Below are 22,237 nucleotides of genomic sequence, written 5' to 3'. Positions count from 1 at the left end.
CTGCAACCTACTCCTATCCTCTCACGAGCAGTAACACCCACTTCGTCTTCACCATTGTTACCTCAGATAGGACCTCCTTTACCAGATTTCCACGAGTGGTTTCATCCTGCCTCGCCTGCCCCCTCCAACATGAGCAATCTCAGGGAGCAGTCCGGATCTTCTTCCAGGATAGAGTGCAGGTTCGTGCTCTTCTCACAGGACCTCAGATATGTTGCAACGCTCGCGTGCAGCCTCTCCGGAGATAAGCGACTCAAGTCCAAAAAGACCTCTGAAGTCAACATACAAGGCGAAGCATTACTTCAACTTCAAATTTCTCAACTTCAGGACAGCATCTCCGACTTCGTCCAGAAAGTCCAACGCCTCCAGGATTCTTGCAGTACCACACATATAGAGGATGACGCGACGCCACCGGATGACTATGTGGACTCGTTCCCACCAGAGGTAGAAAACACTGAACTCCGTGTCCTCTACTGCTTACTCCAAGCTTCCAAAACTAAAAGACTTGACATTAAACTTCCTGAAGCCTATACTGGTCAACGAAATCGCCGAACAGTTGACCAATGGCTTGCAAAACCGCGCATGTACTTTGATACTGTTGACCTCACTGAAGGCAAAAAGATTGCCTTAGTAGCCTCCCTGCTCAAAGATACAGCCTTCCTATGGTGGCAATGATGCTTAAAGGACGGCAAAAGTGTGTTAACTTGGGAACGTTTTGAACACGTGCTCCGTAAGCAGTTCATGCCTGCCAATGCGGACTTTCAAGCACGTTCAAAACTTCGAGAGTTGGAGCAAACGGGCTCCTTGTCTTCCTACATCTCTCAGTTGACCACATTGGTGCTGAAGATCGATGGTTTAACAAATGATGATTGCCTTCATGCTTTCATCTCAGGCCTAAATCTCTCGTTACGCATTGATGCTTACGCAGAGCGCATTACCGCAGGGAAGCAGAGTTCTAATAGAACACAGAACTCTACTATGGCCAAGGGTGCTCGCCCGCAAGATAATCCCAAGTTCAAAAAAAACTCGGGTAATCAAGGTCAGCGACAGTCTCAAGATTCCAACAAGTCTCAGAAATCGTATGCTGGATCCCAACAGAAGCACTCCTCCAAGGATCGTGCTTCTTCCTCTTCACAAAGTCATGATCGTCATCACCAACATAAAGGTGCGGCCACTAACAAGAAGAACAACTCCAGCACAAAAGGAATTTGTACTATCTGCACGGGCGACCATAGATGGTTCGATTGTCAAAAGCGACCAAAGCAAAATTCCAATATGAAACCTAGCACTTCCCAAACAAAAGATGCTACCCCAGTACAAGACAAGAAAGGCAAAGATGTTCGAATGGCAAATACCATCCACATGAGCCTTGCCAGCAACCCCGAACCTTCCTTGGCCACTCAAGTACTTTGCGTCCAAGGATCGATTTGTGGAACAACGGTCACTATCCTCATCGACAGTGACTGCTCTCATAACTTCCTAGCTAGTTCTATGGTTGAAAAACTTCAGTTGACCACTAGTCCTAGTCCGATGGACTATTAGATTGAACTTGCAAATGGAACTACATTCTTGTGCAACACCAGGACCAAAAACTTGTCCTTTCGCATACAACATTATACGGACAAGTTGAACTTCGACATCATGCCTCTTGCTCGGTTTGTTCTCATAGACCCATCGGTCTTCCAAAGACTCTAATAAAATTTCTTTCTTTTTCTTTCTGCTATTTCAGTCTCCTTTCTGTTCCTTAGCACATTTCTAAATATAGTAAATCTAGGATTTCTTACATAGCTACTAAAGATAGCTAGGGTAGGGTTAAAACAAGCCATTTGTTGATCTTCCACCAAACACCTTTGGTAACTGATCAATTTTAGAATGCATGCAGATTAGTCGCTTTATTTGTCTTACACAATGGGCATAGTGGTGAAATCTTTGGGTAACTCCATTTAGCCACCCTGACCCTTATAGGCATCTTGCAAACTAAAATCCTCCATAGCATGAGATTAAGCTTAAATTAAAAGGTTGCCTTCTAGGCTCGAGACAACCTAGGGACAACCTACATCTCCAAATAGAAACACTATAATATGGGGCAATGATCAACAATCCAAGGCATGCTTTGCTCCCTAAAATCCTTGAAAGAACAGCATTGTAAAGCCTTCCCTACAATAGTTGCAAAAACCCTTGAAGTATTGGAATTCCCTAAAAATTACATAAGTAGGACAATCATCTCTAATTCTCTCCATAAGCTTTTGTAACAATTTGTTCTTACTAGTTGACAGGTGAAAGTGATCAAGACAGTGTCAATTGACAACCAATTATGTCCATTTTGATCCCAAACATCCCAAAAGAGTATTAGTCCTATTTTAATGACTCTTCTCACTACCCTTGGTTGACTTTTTAATGAACCGAGGACCATCTTTTAGTCCCCAACCATAAATTCATAAAGATCTTCCCAAAGGTGTATCACCATGAAGGGAATGTAATCCTGTCTAGCAAACACTACCTACATTTGTTTCTAGCCTTGTCTAATCCTTGAAAGAATTTCATATTATGGAATCTTACTATGCACCTCAAAAAGAGTCAAGTCTTTCCATGGTTCACTCACACCTTGTGGACCATTCTTGGAAATCAAGAATCTAGCTATCTTCACTCATGGTTGATTGCTACCCAATTTGAATAGCCATTTGAAACATAATGAATCACACTTTCCTTCCTTCCCTTCCAAGCTTATTCCATCTTCTCTTTTAAGCATTACCTTCCATCCCTTCCAAGCCAATTCCATCTTCTCTTTTAAGCATTACCTTCCTTCCCTTCCAAGCTAATTCCATCTTCTCTTTTAAGCATTACCTTCCATCCCTTCCAAGCCAATTCCACCCTATCTTTAAGCGTTAGCTTCAAGTCCCATGCAAATGCATTCCATTCGGATTTTTATTTGACTAATTAGGCCACATTTTTTGTTTGTGTATATGGTCAACATGACCATATACATGTTTTCTTTTTAGGGCATGGCTAACATTACAGGCCTAGGGCTCAATATTGGGATCATGAACGGATGTCTCATGTGGATGTCTCATGTGGATGGAGACATGTTGGCCTGAGAGTCGTAGCTAGGGAAGGGTCATGTGTTATGGGACACATGATCTAACCTTGAAAGTAACACTAGGCCATTCACCGGCCACCCTTGTCCTCATTGACAGGACAGTATTTACACCTTGCTCACCATTTGGGAGTGCGGGATATCAGGATCTAGGGCAACCGCTGAGATGTGGTAATTTCTGCAAGGCTTGGCCTGCAGGTGTCTTTTATGTATTCACAGAGCGAGGTGATTTGGCCCCTGTTTCAGACATTTCCAGGCAGTGAGCTGGGTTCTCTGAAAATAGGCTAGTTGAGAGCCAGTTTCTCTCCCTTTGATTCTCCCACGATCAGTGCCACATGGATTGCTGATTTGTATCGTTGGTTTTAAGCATTAAGAGAAAGTTCTTTTCTCTTGGGGGAAAAAACTATGCATAACCTCACTGAAGCCTGTTTTACCTGCAAATGACAAAACAGTCCCAAAAGAATGGACAACAATTCTGAGAGAATGCATTCAGTCCTTCGCTGAAGAAGGGTACTATAGAACAATATGAACTGATTTCTTAGTAACTGTATCTTCCTCTTACGAAAACCTAACAGCCCATGCAGAAACAGGGTTTATTCAACCTCCTTTGTTAGGGCTGGAACAGTAAAAGTCAGAACTGTTCTTTGTCATAATACAACACCTTTAATCAAACTGAGCTGGAGCAGGTCCAGGCAGCTGTAGAATGTCTCCAATACTGAAGCAACTTTGTTGCAGCTGAGGAAAGCCTTCAAAACGGGTCAAAAGTGTGCTGAGAATGACCCTCAAACAGGTCTACAAACCCTGTAGCAATTGGCTGCTGATGGCAAAACTCTAAAAACAGGTTTGAAACCCTGTAGCAGCTGGCAAAACCCCAAAGCGGGGTCTGAAAACCCTTAAACGGGGTCTGCAAACCTTGTGGCAGCTGACAAGTTCCTAAAAACGGGTCTGAAACAGCTGCAAAGAGCAGGTGGGTAGCTGAAAACAGGTCGAAATAGCTGCAAAAGCCTCTGAGAATCAGCTATACAGGTCTAGAACAGCAGCAGCCTGGTTCAAACCAGCTCCAGAAGCATGTAGAAGGCGGTGGCCAGCTCAAAAGAGATGATGGCTGGCTTGGGGATGTTTGGGCAGATGTTGGGGGGCTAGTGTCTAGAGCAACTTGGCTGTGAGTAGAACAATGTGTAGAGCAAGCAAAACGTGAGAATCCACAAATTAAAGTTGAGGAGAGAGAGAAGAAGAAGAAGAAGAAGAAGAAGAATATATTGTCGTCCTCTGAAGACCAAAAAATCGGCCTATGGGACCTGAGCAATACAAAATCCTCGTACACAAAGACTCCTCCCTTGGAGGGGAGGGTATTAAGAGAAACTACCTTTATGTCTTAGGTGAGTTCCTGTGCTTGAAAAGCTTATCGACAAACGTTCCTAAAGCTGGGGGTGACCCGCTATGTAGCATATCAGCCAGTCTGTTATGTCCCTCGAGAAGAGAGCTAAATGCTTTCCGGATGTGAGTATAGTAAGGGCATATCATTACCATGTGTTCTTCAGTTTCTACCATTCCCTGGTCACAAAATTGGCATATTCTGCTCTCTTTTGGCATATCTTTCCATCCTCCTATTTCAATCTGCAGCTGGTGTGATCGGGTGCGAAGTGAGGCCAAAGCTCTTCGCTTATGTATTGCCATAGGTGTGCAAATGTACTTTTGCGTGGCTGTTTCTCTTCTTGTATAAGTAGCCCAATATTCGGGGTTAATAAATGTATGGTAGTACTCAAACTTATCTCTGTTTTCAGCTGTTTGCCATTTCCTGTGTAGTGCATTCAGCAGGTCATGATGAAAGGCATCCTCATCTACCTCCTCTGGAGAGTAGTCCAAGTACCTCTCTACCTCCCATTTTTGGAACCATTTTTTAAATCTAGTGCCCATCCAGATGCCAAAATCTTACCCTTATTCGTCTTTTGGGACTTTTGACTTTCTACCCATGCCCTCTTTGGCAGCCTTTCATTATTCATGCGCTTGACCTTTGTGATGTATCTGAGTACTCTCTTCAAGGCATGCAACTCTATGGGTATGCATTGTGTCTCTAGGAGTAGGAGAGAGTAGGGTGTGGTAGCCTTGATGCCAAGGTGTCTTCTAATGAAAGATTTCTGCATTTTTTCTACATCATTCCATTTTGATGATGGTATACTCCCCCCCCCACACCTCTACCCCATAGAGCACTGTTTGTACCACATATGCCCCAAAATTCATGTTTTGTACTTGCCACCTTCTTGTGTTGGTATTGCTGTAGTCATTTTCAAATTGATAATACTTTCCCCATCCTGCATCAATTCTCCGTTGCACACAGCTGCTCCGTTTGTTATTGGCTGGAATTTCAATGCCTAAGTATTTGAATGAGTGCACTGTATCAACAAGTTGACCCATATATGAGATTGAAGGGGGATTACTTGGCTGTATAGTCTTGACTATCATGAGTTTAGTTTTGGAAACATTCACAGCCAGCCCCCTTTTCGAACAGAACATGCTAGGGAAGAAAACCTTAGGTAAGAAAAAAACACCCCTAACCCTTCTAACTAATTATTACATTGACTAGTGCCTTAAATATCCAACAGTCCTTGCCTTATGGACCTGCACTTGCCTCACGGGACACATGGTGGTGTTAGAGGTCATCTCCTGTATCATAGAGAGAGGGCCCATGTGAGGCTGAGTGAGAGTAATGCTGAAACTCATGGTTGTGGGTCTGCCCGCCCATGTGAGGCTGAGTGAGAGTAATGCTTGTGGGTTTGCCCACGAGAGTTAGAGAGGAGTCCCATGGGAGCTGCTCAGATGAAGGGGAGTACGGAGAGGTGCTCTCCTGTTTTGCACCCTCCCCTATGCCTGTTTCCAGGCCCGGATTCATGGTGGACTGTCACGGGGGGTACGGGCCTGTTCTGCCCACCCCCAGGCCCTGTTATGGCCCCATTTAGGGCTGCCACCAGGTCGCCTAGATGGCGCCTCAGTTAAAGGGTTGGTTGGGCCCCCAACCCCATGCAAATCCACCAACCAGCAGGTCGGCCTGTCCCTCCCTAGGTTGGTCCATCTGGTCGGCCAGCCTAGGCAAAGGGGGGGCCCTATATATAGGGCTCCTCTCCCCCACATTCTTCATCTCAGCAGTCTCTAGTTCCCTCGGTTCCATAGAGGTTTTCTCCAGTGGTTGAGGAGTTTTCCCTGAGATCCTTGTGCAAGTCTCTGTTTGCTCTCTTGTTTTCAGTTCTTCCTTTGTGAGTGTTTGCTGTTTTCTCTCCATTGTTGCTCAGCACCGCTGCACTTCTCACATGGTATCAGAGCCAAAGGTAGGGGCTGTCTTTTGGAGTACAAAGAAGGGCATTTACTTTGAAGGGTGTTTTTCAAATCGAAGGAGTGGATTGTGTGAAGGCGAGTCTCTTGGAGGTCGAAGGAAGAATCCTCTTCAATCCTCTCAGCCTTGTCCTCTATCCTTCCTCCTCTCTTTCTTCCATCATTCCCCTTCTACCCTCCTCCCCAATTTTCCCCGTTCTTTCTATTTCTGTCCCAATAGCTTCTCTGCAGGAATTGACAGAAAACAAGGTGATGGACACTGACCGATTTGTTATGGCGGTGGATCATCTCAGTAGATAGGACTAGTCGAGCTGGAGCCACTGCTTCAGACGGCATCGAATTTGGACATGTGATACTTAATTCTATTAATAAAAATGTGCACACACGTGTCTAAGTCCTAGGGGCAATACGAAGGGAAGGGTGCATTAAGGTGCATTGAATGGTAGATGCAAGGGTCATAGGCTAAGGGTAGGTGTAAATGGGAAGATGGAACTTGAGTGATCTCAAGAGACATTAATGAAAGGGTATCACCCTCTCATTGTGATCTCAGGTAGCATTCTTCATTCACCTTGCATTCATCCGTCATCTCTCACACACCTTGCATGTAGGTCGAAATAGAGACAAGTACTCTCACGTCTGGTTCTTCACATTTTGTATCAGAGCTTCGACGATCCACTATCGGGTGGGAAAGAGAAGGAGAAGGAGCGAGCACGAGACGAGGCGCAAGCGTGTGGGACAGCAGCTGATGCGGAAGGGAGCCGCACGGGAAAGTGGCGCATAGAGGAGAGTGCCGTGGAAGGCACAACGGGAGAGCGCCGCAAAGAGACATGGTTGTGGAGACGGGCGGGAGGCAGCGCGTCTGAAACCATCGCACGGCACAACCACCGAGGACTTTGTGCAAAGAGAGCCATTGGACGAAACCTGTGTGTGGGCAGAGGGTAGAGGGCTGCTGAGTGCTGGAAAATAGGCACGAGAGGCTGAGTATCACTGGCAGGCTCTGAAGCATGAAAGATTGGAACTCTTGAGGTAAGGTCTTTCTCTGATTTTTGGGTCTTTGGACGGGAAACAGGGTGTCCTAACGAGGTGACTCCCCCCCGTGCGAATAGACCCTTAAAACCCTTAAACCGTGGGAAAAAGAGACCCCCCCATTCTCCCCAACGAAAAGTCGGATGCACACAAGATTTTAAGGGGGTGATCCACCTATCAAGTACCCCCTATAACGGTATCTAGAGCTCCAATCCACTCAAAATAAGTAGTCCAAACGGAGCGCACCAGTTTACAGCAGAAATACAAGAAGAAAAGCCTAAAAGAGAAGGAAGAAGAGGTCATTTCATGTGTTTTCTCGACACAAACGAAGCGGGAGTCGGATAAGTGCCACCAACTCTATAACACTTGACTTTTGCTATAAAATAAATCCCTTTTCTGAAATTACAGGAAGTCATTTTCTCTCTTGTATTACTAAAAGGAAAGAATGGAAGGAGACGGGATATTCAATAATGAACTTGTCCTTTTTCCTCCACTACCAGAAGGAGATAGGGAGAGAATGCCATCACCTTCTCCTGAAGAGGATATTGTAGATGAGAGTTACACACATATTGAGTATGATAACCCACATATAGAATTGCCTTCATCTCTCCTTCAAGAATCTCTTGATAGGGAGTTTTCTTTTAGAAATAAATGGAGAAACAAATCCATCCAAGAGCAAGGCGTTGAGTTTACGCCTTTAACTCAAAATCCCATATACATGAATTATAATCCAAGTGCGAGAGGAAGAGAGGAGTCCCCCATTGATAAGTTGCTTTCTTAGCTTAGCCGTATGATTGAATAGTCGATTATGACAAAATTTGAGACTAAGAGCGTGCTGAATTTTGGGGATGAAGATTTAGGTATCCCCTCGAAGAGAGCCAAATTTCAACCTCGAGAGAGAATAGAGTTCCCAAAGTATGATGGAGTAAGAGAGGCGGATGAAATCCTCAATTTGATGTGGTGGTCCTTATCACAAACGGGAAAAGAGCCTATTCTTCAATGGTCCAAATTTGTAGAGCAACTTAAGGCCACTTTCATGCCTCCGAGGCATGAAGAAGAATTGACCTTCCGCTGGGAAAGGTTCAGGTAATTCGATAACAAGAGTAATGCTGAATTTACAGCTAGGTTCTGGAAACTCTCTTTAGAGTTACTTGAGAAGAGCGAAGATGATAGAAGGAAGAAGTACTTATTAGCAGCCCTAACCCCGAAAGTGAGATATGAGGTTGAGATGTTCAACCCGACCACCTTGAAAGACCTCACTAAATTGAATGAGATTGCTGAGAGGAAAGTGAATCCTCGTAAACCCTTCAACGAAGGAAACAGCCAATCACGTCCTGGATGGATACCATTTCCTTGCATGACTGACAATGAGAAGATAAAGCTAATTAAGGAGGGTAAATGTTTCGGATGTAAGAAACATAAGCCAGGGCATCCATGGCATAAATGTCCTACTCTATTAGCCAAAATTGCCAAAACAAATTCTGTAAAAGGAAAAGGCAAAGCATCCAAGCAGGAGGGTGAGGCTTCTACCTCCTCATCGCAAGACTCTATAGTGGACATAGAACCAAGAGTTAATGCTATCCATTCATCCAATACTGGTGTATGGATGTGTGAACTGAATCGAGAGTAGGCATATTCATTACAGAGTATAGACGGAGAAAAATCCGTGTAGAGCGCCTGATAGAAGGAATAGGGCTGAAATAGAAGAGTTGGAAAAAGAGAGTGATGATATATAGTCTCTATAGATTAAGTATCGCCAAGGTCCACGTAGTTCAATGAAACATTTGGGTGAGAGAATCATTTTAATACTGACCAGTTTGTTGAGAACATGTTTCAGCTTATTGAGCAAGTTACTATAAAGAGATTTCAGCAGCTAAGTATTCAGAAGAGGATTCTGAGCATGAAGAGACACTGAAGAGGCACTACAGTGGTACTTCTGCATTTTGAATATTCAGCATTAAGAGGAACCAGAACTTGAAGATGAGATTTAAGTTTTGATTCAGAAGAGATCGTGTACTACCAAGAGAAGACTATTGCAGAGTATGAAGAGGAGATGCAAATGCAGAAGTAAAAGAGAAGCGTACGCAAAAGAAAGAGACAAGAGAGGATCCAGAAGAGGACTTCTGCCATTCAAGTAGGAGGGAGTGTCATGACAAGAGAAATCACTAATCCGTGATTAGTAGACATTAAATATTATTATATATTATACGCCAATGGTGTAACATGTATATGTATTTATGATGGACACCGACCGATTTGTTATGGTGGTGGATCATCTCAGTAGATAGGACTAGTCGAGTTGGAGCGACTGCTTCAAACGGCATTGAATTTGGACATGTGATACTTATTCTATTAATAAAAATGTGCACACATGTGTCTAGGTCCTAGGGGCAATAGGAAGGGAAGGGTGCATTAAGGTGCATTGAATGGAAGATGCATGGGTCATAGGCTAAGGGTAGGTGCAGATGGAAAGATGGAACTTGAGTGATCTCAAGGGACATTAATGAAAGGGTATCACTCTTTTATTGTGATCTCACGTAGCATTCTTCATTCACCTTGCATTCATTCACCATCTCTCACACACCTTGCATGCAGGTCGAAATAGAAACAAGTACTCTCACGAGGGCGCTCTTCCCCATTGGAGGGCCAATCGGCATTCAAATTCTGCATGCATTGCACACATTTGCATTCTCGAAAAGTCTGGTTCTTCACATTAAGCTCTTTACTTTGCGTACTTTGCAAAAGTAAAAAGCCCTTTGCTTTTCTATGCATAGGCTTATATGCACGCCACAAACTTTTTCATTCGCACTTGCATGTAGTTCAATAATCATGCAATGTTCCATGCACCTGCATGCACTTTGTTTAAGTATGTACACACTAGTAAACACATGCATGCATTGAAAATAAGCAACAGACTCATCTACATTGTGGCTTTCCTGAAAGCAGCAGTACTCACACTTCCCAGATTTTTGGAAAGCTTCCGGTCTGAACTTTTGCACACACTCTCCCTGACCTCATAGTATGGAGGGTATCTCGTGATGAGTACATGCTTCTCTTTCTTTACCTATTGCATATCACATAGGGTGTAGAGCTTCAACCCATGATTATGTTGTGTGACCTTGACCTCTCACCTAGTCTTGATATGGAATATGTGAGATGACATGCTGAGGTTTCCCATATCAATTTTGGGAATGGCCCCCGCGGGGCGGGCTGTAGGAGGGGGGGAGGGGGGGGGATGGGGAGTATATATTAAAGTTTGCGGAAGACTGGAAGGTCTATGAGACTAAAGAAACGAGATACAATAAGGCTAAGGGTGTCACTCGAGTGGACATCCACACCCATGACGCAAAAACAAAAAGGAAAATACTGCTACTCTAGAGCTACATCAGCTAGAGACTGAAAATCGTTTAGATTTGAACTCTTTTCTGAGGGCCTTGCCTTCACAATAAACTGCCCACTTTCCCTCCTTTTGGGCTGCCTTTACCTTTGCTAACACACTTGCTTTTGGTTCATTTGGGATCGAGTGAGCTGCTCTTCTATCCACACTTTCTTACCTTTCAGTTGATTGGATTGTCTGAATATATGGGCTTTATTGGCGCTTGTGTCAAGAGTGCGTACGGCATGAGTGCCATCTAGCTTGAAGGCTAAAGAAGTTTGCATAAGGCTAGAGGAACTTATGAGATCAAAAACCGAAAGCATCATGAGAAAGGTCTATGGGACAACGTGAAAACCAACTAGTACATCAGCTTAGGGCAGCTCCCAAGGAGTGCAAAGGCAGCTCCATTTTATTTAAAGTACCTACACGACAACCTAGATAAAACATACGTAGATATAGCTGGCCATACATCAGTTTAAGACTGAGAGTTTTTTGGTTTGGATTTAAACTCTTTCACGATAGACTGCCCATTTACCGTCCTTCCTCGCAGCCCGAACCTTTGCTAATTCTTTTGCCTTATCCTTCAGCTGAGCTCTTGTGAGTTCTTGGCTATCCATATCTTAGTCCCTTTCAGCTTATGAGATTGTCGTAGTACTTTTGTACGTAGGTCGCGTGAGTTAATGTAATGATAGCATGACCATTATGCCTACCTATTGGGAGTGCTCAAGCTTCACAACCATCATCATCAGGATTCTCAGGATTGTCATTTGCATCAGCTGTCCAATCAATAGTAGGCATGGCTGCTTTGACATGTGCAAAGGTATCACTTAATGATTCCTCTTCTTTATACCATTCATTTGGAAGCCCCCCAACTCTGTTTTTCAAAGCATTATCCTTTCTAGCTGCATGTTCTTTAATCTCTTCTTGAATATCAGCTTTGTTGACCTTTGCATCAAACTCCACAATCACTTCTTGCTTGGCTGTCTGCACTTCTGTTTGAACTAGATCTCTAGAGACTAGTTGGGGGGGAAGCATTACATGACTTCACAACCTCGTCAATGCCTTCCTTCTTACCAGGTCCTTCCAAAACTTAATTCTAGGTATGGCATCCGCCAGTTGCATCTTCAGCTCTCTCACTTGATCCTATCGGAAGAAAATATGTTCATGATACCTAATAATGGGTTGGTCAAAAAGACCAGCTCGTTCATTGATATGCGCATACGGGGAAGGCGTCCTGGTTGCAACTGTGGTGTATCGGGCTTTGCTATTGGTGGTTGCTGGAGTAGAGGGTGATTTTGAAGAGGAGGGTAAGGCTGGGCCATTCTTTGCTGGCCATATCTTGTTAGAATTATAGATATAATTCAGCAGTGACCAATGTAATTTAATAAGCTAGTTAGGGGCACTTTTCCCTCTTTAAGAGGTTTTTCCCCCTAACCGCAGTTAGTTCACTAACTATGGTTATGACTACTAAGGTTTTGTCACTAGGACAAAACCTTATCTCTCACTCTTTGAGTTGTACTCTTTAACACTCTTCTATTGCAACTCAGCTCTCAAGCTCTCACTCTCTTGCTCTCTCTCTCTTCGCAATCTCTCACATTTGGTATCAGAGCAATTGATCCTGCTCCCTGCTTCTTCCCCGTTCAGCTCCAGCCTACAGCCCACGCTCCTGCTGCTACCTTTCGTACCTTCAGTACCCTGCTGTACCATACCTGCCGTACCGTACCTTGCCGTACTGCTCCTGCTGCGTCTGTACCTTCAGTACCTGCGTGGTCGTCGTACAGCTCGTCGTCCGTACAAGGGTCATTTGTCCGTACAAGTGCCGTACACTCCGTCGCCAGACTGTACGGTTCGCCGTACTGTTCCGTACCTGCACGTACGGTTCGCTATCACCATCCGTACAGTTCGTTGTCACCGTCCGTACCTGCGCATACAAGCCGTACAGCAGGTCGTCGTCCCTGCTTCCGTACAGGCCATGCTTTCGTACAGGTCCTCATACGTTTCTGCACCGTACAATTGTACCCGCTAATCCGTACTTTGTTCGTCCATACAACTGTACCCGTTGATCCATACTCTGTTGTACATCCGTACATTCTAATCAGTACCCTGTCGTACAGTCACCATACCAGTAGATCTGGTGGTATTTGTGCAGACATTTGCAGATCTTTGCAGCCATTTGGGTATTTTCGGGTTCATTGTTGCTTGTGAAGCAGACATTGCAGGCAGATTCAGACGTTTAGCCAAAAATTTGGGGCTTTCTGCTGAAATTGCAAAATTTGGGGCTTTCTGTACTTCTGTCCCTTTCTGGTTGCAATTTCAAGCTCAAAATTTGGGGCTCAGTTTTGCAGTACAATTTCTTGAAGAAATTTGGGGATTTTGTAATTACACTGCAATTTCGCAGTGAAATTTGGGGCTTTTGCAGACAGAGCGCAATTCTTGCAACATTTGGGGCTTTTGATCAATTTGCCCCTTTCCGGTTGCAATTTCAGGCCTATTTTGGGGCTTTTGTGTTCGGAGAGCAATTTCTAGAGTTTTCAGTTCATACTGCCTTTCTTGAAGTGTTTTGCAGCACTTTTGGCAGACTCTAGAGAGTTTTTGATGCTTGGACAGATTTCTGACAGTGCAAGTACAGAAATCTGAGTTGCATTTACAGCCAGTGCTTGGCTGTGTTTTTTGGGACTTGTGCATTTCATTCCCAGTAAGGGAATTCAGTTTTGTATCTGCTTAAATCTCTTTCTCAGATATGGCCCAGCAAAATCAAAATGACTTCCAGTTCGGTGGTCTTTCACAGAAAGACAAGTTGGATGGTACCAACTACTCCCTCTGGAGTTTTATGGTACGCAATATTCTGATTTCTCGCAATTTATGGGATTATTTGAATGGGGGTGAGATCCGACCAGCAGGTATGGCACCTAATACCCCTCCTCAGCAAGGAGGTGGAAGAGGTCGTGCACAGGGTGCAGTTGCAGAACAAGTTGTTGGTGCAGCTATAGCCACTACTCCAGAGCAGAAGAGATGGGATTCACGGGATGCCTTAGCTTTGTCATGCATCTCTCTTTCATTGAAAAGATTTATCATTCCGCATATCTGATCGTGTAAGACCTCGAAGGCAGCGTGGGATATTTTAGAAAGCATGTATGCAGCCCAGAATGATGCAAGGGTATCTTTCTTGAAAAGAGAGTTAAGTAATACACATATGGAAGAGGGTGACTCCATGTCAGTCCACCTCACAAAGCTACAAGATCTCAGAGAGCAATTATTAAACATAGATGAGATTATTCCTGATTCAGAGATGATTACAACCACTCTGAATCCTCTTCCTGAGTCTTATCTCAGCTTTCATACCTCGCTGAACCTATCATCGAGGGGGGGTGCAAATCCTCTCACTTTTCATGAGTTGATAGGACTTCTGCTTCAGGAAGAGCAGACCAGGAAAAACTTGGCTTCACGTGCAGGTGAACAAGCTATGCTCTCAAAGTTTAAATAAAAAACAGAGGGACAGGCAAAGACATCAGTAAATCAGCCTTCCAGTGGGTCAGGACAGCCTTCACAAAAGGCTAAAAATGATGCAAGTAAGCCCAAGAAGAAGGGTTTTTGTCACTACTGCAAAAAGCCAGGTCGTCACATTGCAGAATGCAAGAAAAGGCTTGCAAAAGAGAAGAAAAACAGCTCCTGTATGGCTGTTTCAGATTCAGCTCCTCATGCATCTGACAGTGGGGATGCTGCAGCCAACTTTGTTGGACAGGATTATGCCTTTTTATCTTGCATTTCAGATTCTAGGCTGGTTGCTCCAGATGCTCGGGATAGTACAGCCACTTGTAATGATGATACATATGCATTTTTGACTTGCAGTTATGACTCTTCTACGGATGCATCTGCTTTCAATGTCAATGAAACACTGAACACTTGGTATTTTGACAGCGGTGCATCCAAGCACATCACTTCTAGGAAGTATCTTTTTACTTCCTTGCATCCATCTCCCGTTGGTAAGAAAGTCACTTGTGCCAATAACTCATCATATTCAGTACGTGGCACAGGAGATGTTGAGCTTACTGCCATTGATGGCTCAATTTTCAGACTTTCAGATGTCTTATATGTGCCTGGTATCACCAAAAATCTTCTTTCAGTGTCCACTCTTAACAGAGCTAGATTTCAGGTCATCTTTGAGGATGACAAAGGTGCTGTCCGAGACAGGGAAGATGATTATGCCTTAAGATTATCTGGTATTCTGCTGCGTGGGCTTTTTCAGCTTGATCTTTTTGAGAAAAGAGCAGCCCATGCTCTCGCAGTTTCTACCCCTACTGCTACCATGCAGAATGCAGAATTATGGCATGCCCGATATGGCCACATGTATTACAACAGCTTGATGACACTTCAGAAGCATTCTATGGTTGATGCATTGCCACCTCTTGAGATGCCTCCTCCACATGCCTGTGAAGGGTGCATTTTAGGCAAGATGCATAGATTCCCCTTCAAAAAGGATGGTTCAGTTAAAGCTGTCCGCAAATTACAGCTTATACACAGTGATGTCTGTGGTCCCATGAGGACTCCATCATTGGGTGGTCATCTCTACTTCGTTACCTTTATTGATGATTACTTTAATTTCACTTGGGTCTCTGGGCTGAAGCGCAAATCAGAAGTGTTCATGGTGTTTAAACACTTTTCAACCATGGTTGAAATTGAAACCGGAATCAAGATACAGACATTGCGCACAAATAGAGGTGGGGAATACTTGTCTGCAGATTTTGATGCTTTTCTAAAAAGCAAGGGTATTGTGCATCAGCTCACAGTGAGGCTGACCTCTCAGTAAAATGGCAAAGCTGAGAGGAAAAATAGAACTCTCATGGAGATGGACAGATGTATGCTGAAAAGCAAACACATGCCTCACAAATTCTGGCTTGAGGATCTGATGTGTGCCACTTACATTTTGAATCGGGCTCCCACTAAGGCTTTAAAAACAAAAACTCCCTATGAGGTCTAGAATGGGAGAAAGCCTTCAGTGGATCATTTCCGAGTCTTTGGATGCCTTGCTTATGCTCATGTGCCAGTTGAATTTAGGCACAAGTTGTCAGATAAAGCCATTAAGTGCATATTTGTTGGGTACAGTGCAGAAAGCAAGGGGTACCGTCTCTACAATCCTGCTACACGCAAGATCATAGTCAGTAGAGATGTGATATTTGCAGAAAATTCAGCTCACACTTAGGCTGAATTTCAAATGCCTTCTTCTTCAGAGGATGTCTTTGAGGGGTTGCTACCCATTGCCTTGGGTTCCCCTGCTGATATTTCTGATGCAAATCAGAATTTACAGCCGCCTCCCGATGCTTTAGTTCTGCCACAGGATGTTTTGCCACCTCCACAGGCAGTGGAATAGGTGGTGCAGCAAGAAATTGCAGACATACATGCAGCAAAAACAGTCCCAAACTGGCTGTTACAAACTCTCAGGGAGAGTAAAATTGATGCTCCGTTACCTGGCAGGACTCGCAGTGCAGCAAGGCACATGGAAGGTGCTAATTCAGTGGAATCAGCATATGCAGGTACTCTTCTTGATGAGAAGGAGCTTGCCACATTCGAAGAGGCAAAGGACAATGTGCATTGGATGAATGCCATGCACGATGAGTTGCAGTCCATTGAAAAAAATCAGACTTGGGATGTTGTAGACTTGCCACCAGGTAAACATGCCATTGGCACACGATGGGTTTTCAAGGTCAAACGGAAGTCAGACGGCTCCATTGACAGATTTAAGGCAAGGCTGGTTGCTAAAGGCTATGCTCAGAAAAAGGGCATAGATTATGAGGAGACATTCGCTCCTACATCCTGGATGACCACCATCCGATCAGTTATTGCAATGGCTGCACATTTTGAGTGGAATGTTCATCAGTTGGACATAAAAACAGCCTTCTTAAATATAGACTTGCCGGACGAGGTGTATGTCAAACAACCTCCAGGCTTTGAAATTACAGCAAATGCACTTCAGGTATGCAAGCTACACAAAGCTTTGTATGGGCTGAAACAGGCCCCTCGTGCATGGTATGCCAAGATTCATGCCTTTTTGACCAGCAAGGGGCTGCACAATAGTCCTACTGAGAGCACCCTCTACATCAAGCTGGATGGGGGGGGAATTTTAGTCATCCTTCTTTATGTCAATGACTTACTGCTCACAGGGTCCAATGAAGACAAAATTGCAGATTTCAAAGCTGATTTACAGACCAACTTTGACATGTCAGATTTGGGGCTGCTTCACTTTTATTTGGGGATCCAGTTCTCTCATGAGAGACGTGGCACTGTTATGTCTCAGTCCAAGTATGTGCAGAAACTCTTGGACAGATTTAACATGCATGATTGTAAACCCATAGCCACTCCCATGGAGCCGGGGCTGAAACTCACAATGCATGATGCAGGAGAATTAGTTGATGCCACACTTTACAGTCAGGCTGTTGGATGCCTCATATATCTCTGCAACACTAGACCTGATATTCAGTTTGTATTCTCAGGTGAGCAAGTACATGCACGCATTGGCAGGCAGTTAAGCGCATCTTCCGTTATTTGCAGGGCACGAAGTCTTTTGGCTTGCTATTTCCCAGGGGGGGTGACTTGCAGATGCATGCCTACAGTGATTCATATTGGGCTGGCGATTATGACACTAGGCAGTCCACTAGTGGCAATTGTTTCTTTTTGGGTAAATCTTGCATTTCCTGGCTAAGCAAGAAACAATCTACAGTGGCTACCTCATCATGTGAAGCTGAGTACAGGGCAGCTTTCACAGCAACAGTTGAATGTGTCTGGCTGCGACGTCTATTTGCTGATCTTCATGTGTCTTTGGAGGGTCCTTCTCCAATTCTCACTGATAGTCAGAGTGCCATTGCAATGGCAAAGAATCCAGTGTTTCATGCTCGCACGAAGCACATTGAGGTTCACTATCACTACGTCAGAGAGAAGTTGCATGCAGGAGAGATCAGTATGATCTTTGTGTCCACACATGACAACGTTGCAGATATTTTCACCAAAGCACTACATCGTGAAAAGTTTGAGGCATTTCGCAGTGCCCTGAACTTATATCCGTTTGGTGATTGATCAACCTTGTACATGACATTGGCAGTGCAGGGGGGTGTTAGAATTATAGATATAATTCAGCAGTGACCAATGTAATTTAATAAGCTAGTTAGGGGCACTTTTCCCTCTTTAAGAGGTTTTTGCCCCTAACCGCAGTTAGTTCACTAACTATGGTTAGTGACTACTAAGGTTTTGTCACTAGGACAAAACCTTATCTCTCACTCTTTGAGTTGTACTCTTTCACACTCTTCTATTGCAACTCAGCTCTCAAGCTCTCACTCTTTTGCTCTCTCTCTCTCCGCAATCTGTCACATATCTCCTGTTACTTCCTGGCTGAGCTAACCCCCTAGTTGAGCTGGGGGTTCAGCCTAACTAGGGGTTCCTAGTTGGTCAAGCTAGGCCAGGGTAGGACAGGCAGGGCTAAGTGGGCAGGGGCAGAGGCGGACCAGGGGTGGAGGAGCTGCACAGCAGGCAGCGAGGCAGGCGGAACAGAGGCAGGCGGAGCAGCAGGAGGGAAGCGGGAGGAGCCGAGGCAGGCAAGTAGAGGCGGCAAGCGGGAGGAGCAGAGAGAGAGAGAGAGAGAGAGAGAGAGAGAGAGAGAGAGGTGCCTATCACACCTCTAATAGGCTACTAATGAATTTAGGAAAACAGGCAAACGAAAAAGTATAGATGCTGAGCTTGTTTCACCTGAGAGCTGCAAGGCATACTTGCAAATCATACATGGATTGTTGGATCTGCTGGGTGTAGGAATGAGTAAAAGGAATCGTAGGATGAGCAGAGCTGGTTTATTTGGGGGTTGCTGTCATAGTGGCTGCGCTCGGGGAGAAGGGGGGGGGGTGTATGATTTAAAAATTAAACTCCTACAACATCATCATCAAACGTACCAATCATCCTTGGATCACTATTTTATTGGGGGGCGTGGCCTGTGCCCAGCCTATGTTCAAACCGTGAAGCCTTCTATAATATTCCATTTGGTTTTCCCAAAATGAAAGCTGCCTTTAAAATTTTGTGAAATTCATACCAAATAAGTCCTCTACCAAGTGTTCTCTGCAAATAGATTTGCACCTGACTAATTACCAGCATGTGAGAGTTGGTGCAAATCAAGGAATCTGTCCAATGGTTTTGTCACTCTTGATTTGAACTTCGCCACACTCTCTTACCCCATGATAGGTTTTGGGAGAAAAGGAACTTGCAAGATGTTGAGGATTGGTCACCTGAGTTATAAGATCTGCTAAGGTTAGGATTGGGTAAAAGGAGTCACAGGATCAACTGGAGCTGGCTAATTTGGGGTTGTCCTAGTGGCTGCCATCTGAGGGATTGTTGCGTTGGAGAACTAGGTGGCTGATTAAGATCAGTTCCTTGTCAGGCCATGGCTTGAGAAGAAAGCTGAAAGTATGCAAGAGGGAAAGCTTAATGTTGGAGGTAATTTTGAAACAAGCTAAACTTTTCTAGAATCGTTTGAATAAAAGTAGGCCCCACTTTAGCTTATTAAGCCATGATCAGCTGTTAGCTTCCTTCACCCTCAAGTCAAGGCCATAAATACTCTAGTGATAAATACTCTGGTGCTAATTATGTTTTAGGCGCCCCAAAATTCAGCAAAACAGTGTGACCCAAAAGCATTCGCAATTTGCTGCTGCCCTTTCTTGGACTGTTCGCAACAATTATGGGCTGGTTTTAGCAATTCCAGAATCAGTCCTCAGCCCTATTGCTGTAGCACCTCCTCTGTCGCTCCAATCGTACAGTTGCACTAGGAATGCATTGGAATATATTGGTTTGGCTGATGTAGTAATGGCACCTGTTACTGCATTGAATTCATCAAAGGATTCACTGCTGGGATTTCGAAGGGGGGATTTGTCGAATTTCTTGAAAGAAATGGAACTGATTATTCCCATCCACCTGGATAAAGAACTATTACGAATGATGAGGACTAAGAAGATATTTTGTATAACTGAAGTTTACCATAGCATAGCTCAATCTGCTTACAAATCCTCTCTAGAGACAACTTGCAGCTATTTCCTTTTCTTATCTAGTATGCTACAGATAAAGCTGAAGCAAACAGAAGACAAACAATTTCCATCTTCTTTCTTTCCAAGATGCGCGCCTCTCCGAAAACAGCTGACAACTTATTGCTTTTAACCATCAACTCAAGCTAGTAAGAAATTCGTTTTTCCCCCTGGAAAGAAACTATTATCGAGAACTCATGTGATAGACCAAACATCCAAAGGATAATAACAATTAATCTTGCTGAGAATGAAAGCGGCGTAGTTAGTCATGTGCATCAAAGTGCCATGAGGGCCCTTTGGGGGTGTGTGAAAAATTGACTCATGCATATGCTATGTGTTAAGCTTGGTTGTAGTTTAATATATAAGGCTGTCTGCCTATACAAAGTGGCATCCAATTAAGCTGAACTATTAGAACTATCAAGTTGTCACACCATTCATACGAGTTCTCAGAGGCTTACATTCTCCCATGTTAGACCTGTCCAAAATATCCTTTTAGATGTGTAATCTGTGAGAAGATGCCCTTATCTTGAAGCTGCCACACTTCGATACTCAAAAAATAATGCATAAGTCCCAAATTTGTCATTCACTAACTGTCGTGGGAAGTTCTTTTCTTTCATAAGATCCACTGCCAATGTATGTCAGGCGTGGAGAGGGGAGACTCATCTTCGCCCTCCTCCTTTCCTTTATCCACAATCTTGCCTTTATCCACGTGCATGGGCTATTGAACCTATATGTCTAGCTGTTCATCTTCGCCCTCAATCTACACAATGAGTGACTTCTGTTTTTTCTATGTCGGTCTGAGAATTATCAAATATAACATCCCTTCTAGTTATGAGCTTTCCCTCTGCATAGCATACAATTTGTATGCTTTTGGCTCTTCTCTAGAACCAACAAAATGCATTTTAGAGAATTATTTCCTCTTCTCATTTGGAACATGCACAGAAGGAGTGCATTCAAATTTCAAACATAAGGTGTTTTAAAGTTGGCTTTATGCCTGTAAATGCTTCGGCAGGTGTCATATCCTTTTCATAGCCTTAGTGGGTTCTCTATACATCAATTAAACAATGGTGTTTGCAGCTTCAGCACCCATTATTTTGGCACTTAACATTGCACACGTGTTCTAGTATTGCTATATTTTCTTGTCAGCCACCCATTTTGCTGAGGGATATAGTCTGCTGTATGGTGCCTCTTCATCTTGCAAAAGTCATTAAGTAATTCTTCACCATATCTGACTCAAGGAATTTAATCCTCTTACCAATCTGATTCTCCGCTTGCACCTTAATAGTTTAAGTAACACAAAGCTTCTTACTTGTGGGCCGCCATGTGCACCAAGTCTTTTCAGAAGAAATCATCAATAAATGTGATGAAGTAAATAGCAGCGCCCAGAGACCAGACTCGAAGGGTGGTGCAACTATATATGCACATGCACTCACCAATTCCAAGCCTTATGTTTGGGGCCCTTTGGAAATGGACCCACATGTTGCTTCCCATAGCAACAGGCTTGGTAAGGTTTTCTTAGTTTGTTAAAGAAGTTGTAGTAGCCCATGAACCATGTTTTGCCTATACAATATTGCCAACTTTCAACATTAAGGTGACCATATCTCTTGCGACATAAAAAGTCTTCCATCATCTGGAGAGGTGCTTGCATTTGTTGCTGCCACATGGCACATGTATGTACAGCCTGTAAAAATTTCCATGTTTAATGTTTTTTCCAGAATGATGCATTCCTTGTCAACAATCAATCTGTAACTATTGTCACTCTCCTCTTTCTGTTCTTTCTACTTTTTTGGAAAGGGAATGTTTCTTTTCCCATTGCAATCACTCTCTAGAAGAGCTCTTCATGGACCTTAGTTTGATTGAGGTTCTCCTCGTTGTGCTTCCCTATACAAGGTGTAAGGTAGGCACTTTTTCACGGACATAGTAGAAGCTTTGTAGGTGGGTGAAAGGTTCATTCTCTTTTGGAACTCTGATAATTCACTTCCTGGTGATGTTATTATGCAGCGTGTAATAGAAAAATGAGGCCTAACTACACCATAGCTCTCTACAACCTTGTTATGTTTGCATGGTGGTATCAATATTTTGCTGATTTCTACAGTGATTACATCGATGATGGACATGTTCAATTCAAAAAAGTATTTTCCCTATCTCCAATGCACAGGGATGCAGGAGACCACCAACACACAGATGAACACCAAAAGCCATCTGTGAAAGTAGCTGAGGAGTCATTTACATTACAGGCAGGGGAGATATATCTGGTATGTATGGGCATCCTTTGAAATGTAGTCATGGAATCCTTTAAATGGTAATGCTCTCTTAGAAGCTCAACCACTTTGTTGCCGGGTAGTTCAGTCTGAATGTTGTTAGTAC

General features: G+C 43.8%; 1 protein-coding gene across 2 annotated transcripts in view; it reads left to right on the top strand.

Annotated features, from left to right (window-relative positions):
• Window positions 1–22,237, top strand: part of LOC147893584 (Tetratricopeptide repeat (TPR)-like superfamily protein) — a 140,856-nt gene that overhangs the window by 92,994 nt on the left and 25,625 nt on the right. For both annotated transcript variants that reach the window (XM_087385700.1, XM_087385699.1), the window contains exon 20: window positions 22,029–22,125. In XM_087385700.1, coding sequence (XP_087241826.1) covers window positions 22,029–22,125 — 97 coding nt within the window. The remainder of the gene's footprint in view (window positions 1–22,028; window positions 22,126–22,237) is intronic.

The sequence above is a fragment of the Dipteris shenzhenensis genome, chromosome 15, assembly GCF_047967505.1.
Source record: "Dipteris shenzhenensis isolate YYH24624 ecotype China chromosome 15, Dip_SZ_1.0, whole genome shotgun sequence".
Lineage (NCBI taxonomy): Eukaryota > Viridiplantae > Streptophyta > Polypodiopsida > Gleicheniales > Dipteridaceae > Dipteris > Dipteris shenzhenensis.
The sequence above is the reverse complement of the archived record's forward strand: the minus strand, read 5'-3'. Positions and strand labels throughout refer to the sequence as shown.